This window comes from Sebastes umbrosus, chromosome 4 (assembly GCF_015220745.1).
Source record: "Sebastes umbrosus isolate fSebUmb1 chromosome 4, fSebUmb1.pri, whole genome shotgun sequence".
In the NCBI taxonomy this organism is placed as follows: Eukaryota; Metazoa; Chordata; class Actinopteri; order Perciformes; family Sebastidae; genus Sebastes; species Sebastes umbrosus.
Genome location: NC_051272.1, coordinates 18,401,217 through 18,413,324, shown reverse-complemented (window position 1 = coordinate 18,413,324; position 12,108 = coordinate 18,401,217). Strand labels below are relative to the sequence as shown.

The 12,108-nt window shown below is 36.7% G+C and overlaps 3 protein-coding genes across 8 annotated transcripts in view; 2 read left to right on the top strand and 1 right to left on the bottom strand.

Annotated features, from left to right (window-relative positions):
* Positions 1 to 2,716, top strand: part of myrf (myelin regulatory factor) — a 32,788-nt gene extending 30,072 nt beyond the window's left edge. For all 5 annotated transcript variants that reach the window (XM_037768030.1, XM_037768032.1, XM_037768029.1 and 2 more), the window contains one exon: positions 632 to 2,716. In XM_037768030.1, coding sequence (XP_037623958.1) covers positions 632 to 712 — 81 coding nt within the window. In that variant the 3' untranslated portion in view covers positions 713 to 2,716. The remainder of the gene's footprint in view (positions 1 to 631) is intronic.
* A 1,532-nt stretch (positions 2,717 to 4,248) lies between these two features.
* On the top strand, positions 4,249 to 7,574 carry tmem258 (transmembrane protein 258). The gene is made up of 4 exons (XM_037768637.1): positions 4,249 to 4,403; positions 5,120 to 5,229; positions 7,197 to 7,325; positions 7,422 to 7,574. The coding sequence occupies exons 1-3, from the start codon at positions 4,401 to 4,403 to the stop codon at positions 7,321 to 7,323; spliced, it is 240 nt and encodes a 79-aa protein (XP_037624565.1). The 5' UTR covers positions 4,249 to 4,400; the 3' UTR covers positions 7,324 to 7,325; positions 7,422 to 7,574.
* Positions 7,575 to 7,895: 321 nt separating this feature from the next.
* Positions 7,896 to 12,009, bottom strand: tmem138 (transmembrane protein 138). 2 transcript variants are annotated; one of them, XM_037768636.1, is made up of 5 exons: positions 11,891 to 12,009; positions 10,698 to 11,214; positions 9,477 to 9,648; positions 8,671 to 8,746; positions 7,896 to 8,574 (listed from the first exon to the last, which is right to left on the bottom strand). In XM_037768636.1, exons 2-5 carry the CDS (start codon positions 10,823 to 10,825, stop codon positions 8,462 to 8,464), a joined length of 489 nt encoding a protein of 162 aa, XP_037624564.1. In that variant the 5' UTR covers positions 10,826 to 11,214; positions 11,891 to 12,009; the 3' UTR covers positions 7,896 to 8,461. The 2 variants fall into 2 exon arrangements, with proteins under 2 accessions (XP_037624564.1, XP_037624563.1); XM_037768635.1 differs by having other exon boundaries at positions 11,792 to 11,948.
* Between the last annotated feature and the right edge of the window lie 99 nt (positions 12,010 to 12,108).

Genomic DNA, 12,108 nt, shown 5'->3' with positions numbered 1-12,108 from the left:
AATAACTTCTGATAATTAATGTTGAATATGAATAATTAAAAATGTTTTTTGATTGTTCCTTATTTCATGGGCTATTTGGGGATTTATACTTTATTATTACATACTTACATACTGTTTTACATAATGTAAACAAAAAACTAAGCATTCGAATACTTATTTGGAGGTTGATTACCATGGCAATGGTCGAAGCTTCGAAGCATTCGGGTCAGCCCTAATAAGAATGGCCTTAATGTTTAATATTTAATCTTTGCGCTACTTCAGTGTCCGATGTGAAGCAATTGCGGCATAGCGCTGTCTCCTCGAATGTCAAGTCCATTCAGTTTCTGTGGTTCAGCGTCACGAAAGTTGACGGAAATTCATGCCGTCTGTTTTTTTTGGTAGTGATACATTATGGCTGAAAAACTAAAACTGAAATACATTCATTTTTATTTTATTTTTATTATTTTTTTAACCAGGAAATATCGTTTCAGTTTAGTTTTTTTCTTAAATTATTTAGTTTCAGTTTACTAACAATATTTTTCACTGTTTATTTTCATTTTAGTTCCAGTTGTAGTTTACAATAATAACCCTGGTTTGAATAAAGTCAATGACTGATTCTTGATTTTTACCTCCACATGCTTTTCATTGACAGAGTGAAGTGATCTGTGCCACTGAAGGAGAAACCTCATCATACTCTGACTACCATTTCCTCATCCGAAGCAGCTGTGTGTGAGAAGGAAGACGACGTGTCCCGGTGCCTTTACAATACACCACGTTTTTCTTTTGTGGTTCCATTTTGTGTTGTTCCTGTTGTGATAGGATAGGGCTTTGTCTCATTATTGTACATTATCTTAAAAGATATTCATACAGTACAAACTATAAAAACACTGTCCCCACTGTAATCCCCTCCGTATGTACAGTATATGCATTAAGACATCTCTTTGTGCTGTGATCACTGGAGTTTTACTGAAAATGTTTTTGATCACTGTTAACTGAGTCCATGATCAGTTTATAGCTCATTTTTATTAACGATCACCAAGTCCATACTTAATACGAGCCATAAATACTTTTTATAATCAGAATTCAAGTTTCTCAATGAAGTCCAGGATGAGATACTGTACATGACACTGCACACATTTATGTTTCTTTTTTTAAAAATACAATGAATCTGTATGTACACTGAAACCAGTGTCAACTGAAAACAAAACCACTTTTCAATAGTTTGATACACTGGAGAGAGAGAAGATCATTGGCTTCTGCTCAGTGAATGGTTGCAGCTCGCACTGAAAATATACCTCAGTAGTGCACACTGGCACCTGGGTCTCTACAGAGGAGCATTATGTCTGAGGCTGCTGCAGTCGACTAGACGGTCTGCTGTGTCCTCATGCGGCATCTGACTACTTTACAGAGAAGGAAATACTCAGTAGTATTTCTCTCTCAATTGTGACATTGAATGAAACATCAAATTGTTACAAGTCATACTCATTTTAGCAGATTCACTGGAAGACGTGCGATAAGACTGGAAAGTAAACAAATCACTGGACATGAACGTGTAGAAACACTGACAGCTCTTAGCATCTCATAGTGGAAACACTGACAATATTTCTAGAAACACTGGAAAAGCTTACATTGTATTTTGCTAACTGGACAGAATGCTGGCGAGGCAATAAATGGCATATATCAATTTCAGGTGCATGCCCAATCATTTCTCTAAAATGATAAATCTCAGCTAAGAGGCGACTCAAACGCTGCTTCAGCGATGGAAATTCATTTTACTGGCTCGATCATAAAGCTGAGAAGGAGTTGCATTTATTTACGCACACTGCAGAGATAAAATTGGATATTATACACTGGACTGTTTTGCGTATTTTTCTGGATGTTTTGAATACATTTCCTGTGCCTATACAATTAAGAATATGCAGTGATAACACTTTGAATATAACTGAGTTGTATGATGTTTTCTTTTCTATTATCCTTTATTGTTTGAAAGCCATCCTCCACTTACTCTCACCACCATGCTTTAGTTAAAATTTGCTTTAAAATCCATATTCCATGTGTGTGTCTATTCAGAAATAAAAACACAATAGTGTATCTCAAATGTAAAATCAATATTAAATAGGAAAAAACAGCCATCAGACAAACGTTTATGGAATTTATCATAATATTAAGACACTGTACAATGCTTTCAGTATAATTATTATGACTTCAGTGGGTATAGTGTACTATTTTAGCTTATTTATAATGCACCAGCTAGCATAATGAAACCACTGTAGCACTTTTTGCACTGTATATATGAACTGCTTTTGCTCTATCCAGTGCACCAGACTGTTTTCATATACTCTGGTAGAACTGCATTGCATGTAACTGTATAGCTTCATTTTGTTACTACCAATGCTCCTTTTTATCTGATGTGTTTTATCATTTTGTTTTTATAGTTGATATTTTTTTTGTGGGTTGTTGTATTATCGATAATATATTAACTTTTAGCTAATGGAGCGCAGAAATGATTGACAAGCATCTAAACACACACACACACACACACACACACACCAATACATGTATACTTTTAGCACTATTTGTTAAGAGAAAATGCCATAACACTTAAAACTCGCTGAGTACTTTAATATCACTACTTTATCTTTTTAGCCCATTTTATCATTACATTTTCAAAGCCTTTTGTCAAAAAATATGCTGTAATACTATGTAAATGCATGTAGTAAATAAATTTGTGATTGAATTTTCTGTTGTGTTTGATTGTCAAACTGCTTCATGAGCTGAAAACAAACTGCTCATTTTGGAAAATTCTTTTTATTATTCCTTTTTTTCCAAACATAGCATAACAAACATAACAAAACATAACACCGGTGCCATAATACAAAAAAAAATGATATCTTACATTTAATATGTACATACATAAATACACACATACACATCGCATCCCACTCCCACACAGAGACAGGACCAGCCTTCTTCCCACCCTTAGAGGTAAAGTTACAGAAAAAATAACAAAGATAATTTTTAAAATAATGTAATTAGTTAGAATTAAAACTAATAAGTACTACAGTATTATTGTACAAATTGCTCATTTTGTCCATTAGATGGCAGCAGACCATAACAGTCATTGAAGACAGTGTGTTACTTCTGCCCTGAAATTTGCCTTTCAGGTACCGAAGTGCCGAGAGTACCTACCACCACTTCCATATAATGTGACCTTTCGGCCTAATACCGAAATGTATCACTATACCTAAAGCAGGAGTCTGCAACCTGTGGCTCTGGAGCCACATGCGGCCCTTCAGCTCCTCTCCAGTGGCTCCCTGTGGATTTATAAAAATGGAAATGAATAACTGTTTTTTGTTTACATTTTCATTTTTATTTATCATTGTTGTAGGTTTATGGTATGACGGAGTATTAGGGCCACATTGAGGAAAAAAAATAAATCTGAGATTTCAAGAATAAAGTCATAATATTACGAGAATAAAGTCAGAAGTTTACAAGAAAAAACTTGTAATATTACGAGAATAAAGTCATTAGTTTAAAAGCAAAATGTCGTAGTATTATGAGAATAAAGTCATAATATTATAAAGTAATAATTTTACGTGTTATTTTCTTTTTTCTCGTAAAATTCTGACTTTATTCTCGTAATATTACAACTTTTTTTTCTCGTTAAATTATTATTTTATTCTCATAATACTATGACTTTTTTCTCGTAAAGTAATGACTATTTTCCTAATATTACATATTTTTTCTCGTTAAGTTGTGATTGTATTGTCATAATATTATGACTTTATTCTCGTAATATTACAACTTTTTTTCTCGTTATGTTACAATTTTATTCTTATAATATTATGAATTTTTTTCTCATAATATTATGACATTAGTCTTTTAATATTACAACTTTTTTTCTCGTTAAGTTATGATTTTATTCTCGTAATATTATGACTTTTTTCTCGTAAAGTTATGACTTTATTCTGTAAATCTCAGATGTTTTTTTCCCTCAATGTGGCCCTAATACTCCATCGTACATTGTCTCTTTGGCCCTCACTGCATTAGACTTATATACTATATACTTAGACTATAAACTGTGTTGCCTTCATCACAATGATCACATGTTTTGTGGCTCCAGACAGATTTTTATTTTATTTTTTGCCTAAAATGTCTCTTTTGATAGTAAAAGTTGCTGACCCCTGACCTAACGCAACTGGATCAGTGTAGTGACACATTGCATAATGTGCCACACACAGTAGGCAGGCAGCCCATGAGGGGAGAAGAAGCCTGAGAGACTAAACTGAGGATGAAAAGAATATTACGTCAACGTCAACTATACGTCACGCACAAACCAGGAAGTGCTAGTCAGTACGTGGCCTTATCATCTTGGACCATAGAAACCATAGAAACAGGAGCTTCTCCGCTTCACTGCAAAAATGGTAAAAATATCTTCTTCATCGTGTTTTATATACATCATAACTATAATATGCAACGATATGAGGTTTATGTGTACACGTAATTCACCATTTCACCAGCAAAACGGTGTGTTTTCTGTGTTAAATGATGCTTTTTGTATCCATTGATGTGCAGACTAGCAGAGCAACATTAGCATGTCATACTCACTGCTCTATTAAACACATAATAAACACGTGTTCAGCACTAATGAATGGCTTTAGTCGTGGTACATGATGTTAGGGAGTTAACCCTAATTTGACCCGTTTTCAAACTTCATTATATCATAAATATGGATTTCTTTAATCTAATTGCTCTAAAATAACCTGGATGGTTGCCTACTCAAAACAATATTAAGTTTACATATACCAGTATGTGATAACACATCAACATTATGCTCCTCTGATAATAACTTTGGTCAAAATAATTCACAATATCTGCTTTTTTTTAGGTAGAATTTCATGGAAATTAGGTTTATTAGGGTTAATTTCACCCAAAAAAAAAGTGTAAAACTTAATAATTAGGAATGAAGTTGGACAAAAAGGTGTAACACAGAATTGGGTGATAGTTTATACTGTATGCTTTATAAAAAGTCAAACCAGAGACAACAGGAGGGTTAAACTAGAGGTTGTGGAGGTGATGTAGCTTGTCTTGTCTAACCTGCTTGTGTTAATAATCTCTGTGATATCTCTCTGTGCTGCAGGAACTCGAAGCGATGACCAGATACACCAGCCCGGTGAACCCGGCTGTGTTCCCCCACCTCACTGTCGTCCTGCTGGCCATCGGCATGTTCTTCACCGCCTGGTTCTTCGTGTATCCTTTCACTGCTTGTTCCCACATAACCACTATGTTGGTTAATAAGAAAGTAAGGGTCATACCAAACACCATTAGGCTACTGCAGAATAGCAACCTGCAGTAAAACCGACCAAGATTAAATTAAGGATTATATATCAGTGCCTTTACATGTTGTAGACCATCTCACTTCAAGCTACATTAGTGGCACAGGTTTGCCATTTGTCATGGAGCACAATAAACAAACCATACTTCTTTAGATGTTTGTTTCTTTCAACCATCCAAGAACCCCGGAGGCTGAGGCAGGAAAAGCCAACACTAGGATCAGCAGTGATTCATGGAGAGACCTTCGTCTGGTCAGCTAACATTACTGCCAAGCAGGTGAAATATAGAGTGATATTGTGGTTTTAGCTGACGTGTGTCGCCTCACTGTGTTGAGCGATGCTCGTTCATGTCTATGTAGAGCGAACACAAGCGCGAGTCCGACGCTGACTTTCGTTGACTTAACGGCCACAGGTGTCGCTGTTAACAAGCAATTCTGAAAGTTACAAATAGTCCCTTTAATGCCACTCCAAATGCCCTTATAACTAATTTCATATTGATCTGATGTGCCCATGGATAGTCCAGCATAAAGAGCACAAAAACAGCTTTAAAATGATATTTTATATGAATAACAACAACAACACTATGTGGTTAACAAGAAAGTAGGGGTCATACCAAACACCATTCGGCTACTGCAGAATAGCAACCTGCAGTAAAACCGACCAAGATTAAATTATGGATTATATATCAGGGCCTTTACATGTTGTAGACCATCTTACTTCAAGCTACATTAGACAAACCATACCATAGGTTCTTTAGATGTTCGTTTCTTTCAACCATCCAAGATCCCACTAGTATCCACTCACTTGAGTACAATGTGAAGTTTAAATAATAAATCCGGTTTATTACAATTTGGGACATGTTTTCATAGTCCAGCCCATGATTTCAATTAATTACACACGCAGAACTTACAGAGTTAAAGGGAATGTTTGTAAGAATCAGAAATGCTTGTTAACAGCGACACCTGTGGCCGTTTATTCAACGAAAGTCAGCGTCGGGCTTGTTCTCGCTCTACATAGACATGAACGAGCATCGCTCAAAACAGTGAGGCGACACACGTTAGCTAAAACCACAATATCACTCTATATTTCACCTGCTTGGCAGTAATGTTAGCTGACCAGAAGAAGGCCTCTCCATGAATCACTGCTGATCCTAGTGTTGGCTTTTCCTGCTTCAGCCTCCCGACCGCGGCCGGAGGAAACAGGGAAGACACTGGCCGCCGGTTGGAGACGATAACGTTTCTCGACCTATGGAACTTGGGGTGTCCACACAGTTTTCCTGTGCAGTAATGGATTATTACAGATATTTCTTGGTGTTTTTACACCCGGTTGTATCTTCAAATAAAGTGCTAGCTAATTTTGGTTAAACTGTTAAATAAATATTAACCACATTCAGTTCAGGCAGATATTGTCTCAATTAACACTACAAAGTTAATTTTTCTCTCCGAGTGATTCTAGATATGATATTGAGACTTAACTTTTACGTCATAATGCAGTACATGCTCATGCACATGAATTAAACTATTTAAAGGCACAAGTGTAAACCAAATAAATTCAAATCCTCGATTGGAACCAAGACAAAGATGAAATTTCAGTCTGTAATATTTTCAGATGCTGTAAAAGGTTTGTTTACATCGATCGTTAGTAAAACCGGTGTGGTACAGGAGCGTTTGAATTATACTCAGTTTTTGCCAAATTCATTCATTTTTCATCTCAACACAGGATGACAGTACACATAGTATACTATGATACTCTAATGCTATGGACAATTATATAAGTATTATTATTATAATAAGCTACACAGCAGGAGGCAATAGACTTGGTAAAGAGCTCAGAACTTGGCTGTTGGTTGTACTGTTTATGAGCTGGCCCTTAACTTCTCATCAGCTACGAGGTGACATCAACAAAATACACCAGAGACGTCTACAAAGAGCTGCTGATCTCCCTCGTGGCTTCACTGTTCATGGGCTTCGGTGTGCTGTTCTTACTACTCTGGGTTGGCATCTATGTATGAAGGTACATTTCAAATCTTATTACGGTCTAGTAGTTTTTATTTTTAATCACTGCAACACTTTTGCAGTGGGTAAGTTTATTCCCTCTTGTGTCCTGCAGTTTCGGGTGACTGATTTAAAAGAATATGACACATTCCAGCGGAGCGGAGGACATCACACACAACACGGACTGGATTTAATTGGACTGCACTGACAACATTTTGGGATCATTATGGACTGGTTTTCTTGTCACAAGTAAAGATGATTTGTACAACTTTTGGTGTCTTTCTTTGTTCAGTCTGATATCTGCAACGATTGCAATAATCCATTGATCACATAGATTTTAACAGTTGATAAAAAATATGAATTAACAGTGTTATTGAGATGAGACCTGAAGTTCACTGGAATTCGACCTGTTGTGTTCTTCAGATTAGAGGGATATTTTGACGCACTGAAGACTATTTATGGTGCGTTTCACTAGTGGCGCCTAAAACCCCAATCCCTGATTAATCTTTGCGTTAAAAATAGAGCAGTCTGTCTCACCTTGTCTACAGGATAATACTGACTACCTTAGTGATGAAGGATTACCTCGGGATTAGAGAAGGATTATTTAATAAAAAACAGCGGGAAGACAATTCAAAGATCCCCACTCAAAGACAGCTGGATTCACATGAAATTGGCTTATTAAAAGTACATTAACCATGTAAACAGCACATACTAACCTTACATAAGGCAAAATAAATCAACAGGTTTCCTCTTTTGCGGGGGAATAACAGAAAACTATTACTACATATTCTACAAATGGTACATTAGTACAGGTCAAAACAAATTTGCCATCTGCAACAGCTCTTCCTTAAACATTTAAAAAAAATTCATCGTGTTGCATCGTGTCTGCAACGCAAATTGATTTACAAAGGCCACATAGATTAACAGACACAATCCTAATTAATACAATACCACTAAGGTTGGCTTACCTGCCACTGTAAACCATTTAACCGACTGTCTGCTTGGCTACAAAGAGCCAGTAAACACAGACTGGTCCTTAGCTTTTTTTTTAAATGTGAAAATTGTACAAAATTCAGAATAGTTGATGATGATGTTATTATCTCATAAGGGCCTTTCTTCATGGATCCTTTTAAGTCTCTCTCAAAACTCTCTTTTTCACTGACGAGCTCTGGCGAAGGCGTCCCGCAGCCACAGAGAGTCCTCATACAGCCTCGGGTCTCCCATATACTTTGCTGTTCGGTTGTATAAGTAGTAATACAACACTGCCACTGTTAACAGAAAGAAGTACAGTTACTCAATGACTACATCAAATAGATTAGTTGCGATGGAAAATGTACCTTTCTTTGAATCGATTAACCAATTACCTGTTCTCTGGAAAACAAAAAGAGCTTGCAGACCATCTGTCCAAACGAAACGGTTTGACCTGAGCCATCTAAGGTTCTAGGAAAAAATAAATAATTATCAGGTAAAGTTACTATGGATTAAAATTCTCCACATTTACTCAAATACAAGATGACATTAGTCACATCACTATTTCACTTATCTTCTTTGTTTTCCAAAAGTCCAAAACTCAAATATATTCAGTTCACAATGATATATGACAAAGAAAAGCAGGAAAGTATCTAGAGCTGCAACGATTACTATTTTGATAATTTATTAGTTTGAGTCATTTTTAAGAAAAGAAAAAAAAGGTAAAGATTCTCTGATTCCAGCTTCTTAAATGTGAATATTTTCTGGTTTCTTTACTCCTCTATGACAGTAAACTGAACATCTTTGAGTTGTGGACAAAACAAGACATTTTAGGACGCCATGTTAGGAAACACTGATCAACATTTTCTGATCAAACCAAACAACTAATTGATTAATCTACAGATTAATCAACAATGAAAATAATTGTTAGTTGCAGCCCTAAAATCATCTCATTTGAGAAGTTTGAACCAGAGAACGGTTTGAATTTATTCATTATTTATGGTTGAAAAATTCTGAATTAATTGATTATCAAAGTAGTTGCAGATTATCCGTCATGTTTCTGCTGTAGTTCTCATGACTCCCAGACAAATGAAGTGAAGCATCATCAATATTTCACTTAGATGTTAAAATGTGACAGTTTTCATTTGGTGTTGGCACAGAGTTGACATGCAGGCGTCTGTGTTGGTGTGAGGAAGCTTACCATCACCCAGCAGTGGAAGCAGATGCTGAGCGTCAGATAAAGAGCGGAGAAAACGAGCAGAGCCCTGAACCTCTCCAGCAGCAGGGACACCAGGCCGACCTGGAACACGTAGGTGTTGAATATCATCAGCAGCATGATGATCACGTTGAACAAGATTGCGATGTCCTGGATGCTGTGGACACAGATTTTACTGGTTTATTTCTAACAGTGGTTTCTGATGGAGCAAGCAGTGTGTGAACAACGTGTAAACAAAATACATATGACCATTTCAGAGACAAGGATATTGTGCAAGACTGGTATGTTATCAGTTTTCTAAACAAAGCTCATATAGTAAAAATAAATGAATATAGACGCTGTATGGGTACTGACAACTCACAAAAAGTAGCTCTGGTTATGACGAGGTTTCATTCACTGACCAGGACATTTATAGTAATGTCACAAATGTCATATTTGCTGTAATGACATAGTAATGGGAAATAAATGGTTGGTCTAAAAGTTAATATATTAAAGACACCAGAGCGGCTGAAGCACAGCAAATACTTAAAGTGCAGCAAAAGAGAGTTTTGATGATTGCCAGTTACTGAAAGAGTAGAAGAGCAAATTCATTTCCATGTGCAAGGATGATAAAGCACAAAAGGTGCAAAGACTTTCTATAAGTTACGTAAAATTGCTCGTGAGCGTCTGAATAATATAAAACTCAAAACTCAAAAATGAAATCAATCAGCTAGAATTAGTTTTTGGACTAATGACTTGTTGAATTGATGATTACTACCATTTACTGAAAGAGTACAAGAGCAAATGAATTTCCATTTACAACCTTAAGGATGATAAACCACAAAAAGTCAATGTATAAATCTCTAGCAACCACTCTAAATGTCTGGTTGGCTGCTATTTTATTCAATTGGCGGGATTAGTTTATTAACACAGTTTATTAACATTAAAATATATTTACTTCTACTACTATCTCTCCCAAATGAGGGCCACAACTAATTATAAAGATTCCAATTTATAATATGACGTATAAAATATATATTAAATTATAAGTGAAGAAAAGAGTCTGCACGAGTTAAAAAATGTAACCAGACAGTGTTTGGTATTTTTACTTGATAATAACTTGAACAAACTGTTATTTAAAATGAAATCAATCAGCTGGAATTATATTTTTGACTAATGAACTGATGAATCAACTAATCATTTTCAGTATGCAGTTCAGTGACTTACATGAAAAGCACTAGTTGGATGACGGGCGCTGCCCTCAGGAGTTCACTGAAGGAGTTGACGAAGAGGTCATAGGCCAACAGTGACAGCTGGATCAGCAGCACCAGTGAGTAGTTACCGGTCTGGAGCATCTTCAGGAGACGATGCTGCGAACACCACCGAGCCTCACAGTCTATTCACCTCCTTGCTTCTGGAAGTTTTTCTTTACGCTTGCAAAACGCAGATGGTGACACAAGTCTGTTTGGTCTAGATTCACCCCCTACATAGTGGAGTACAACTTGTCCATTCACATAGGTAGAAACTGGTGACTTTTTCCTTTAAATGCTCTACTGCTTTAGGTCTTCTTCACTCCCGTTTGTCCCTCTGTTCATAAACATGCTGTGTGTTGTCCTCAGGGGAAAACAAGTTGGTGATGCTTACAGGCAGTCTAAGATATCAGATTAGATGTTTGAGATCTCTTCATAGGCTGCATGTTGACATCTTTGGTTGTAGAAAATCTCCTCGTCTGCTGCAGCATCTCCTGTGAGGAAGAAGAGAAAAGCTGTGTGAAGAGATGTTGTTGTTGTTGTATGGTTTGGAAGAAAAAGCATTGTTGTTTTTCTCTCCTCTGAAGCATATTCACAGCAGTAACTCATATCTTTGCCCTGCAGCATCTGTGTGAATGAAGGAGGGTTGATGTAACTTACTAGAGAGCTAAACTAGCAGTGAACCTATAATCATGTAAGGTCAACAGGCTGTTACACAGGCAAGCATGGAAAGGTCAAAGCAGGGATTACAGATTACTTTCACCTACGTGGACACCACTATCTCTTTGTTTTGTTGTTTCACTCCCTTTACTTTCATCTAATCTATCTACCCACGACGTTACAGCCTGACCTTGCTTAGCCCTCGCTGCAGATAATCCTGGAGACGGATAATAGAGTTTACTACTTTCACAATCTCTCTTCCACAACAAATCAGTGAGCTGGCAGTGCGCACAGCTTCACTTGGAGGAACTCCCTCCAGACACGTTTTGCTAACATCACAACAGAGACTCAGGCAGTGCTGCTTATTGTGGTATAAATCGGCTTCACAAACACAATATAACTCCTACTTACCTGGAAAAACGTGTAAAGAATTAGAATAGGTCACCAGAAACGAGGAAAAAAACATTTAAATTGCTCATATTACTACTTTTATGGACAAACAATGCTCACTTGGCGCTCCCACCGCTGCTGCGCTTCAGCAAGCATTTCCGTGAATTCCATGGTAACGACGCTCCTTACCGTAAAAACACCCCTATAGGTGCAGGGGGATATTTCTCCAAAATCAACTATAGAGATTACGGCATGTTTTGTTGCTGTGTTGCTTGCAGTGACTGTTATTTCCTAAATGGTACTAGCTGTTTTGTGGAAGACAAAACCCATTAATGAAC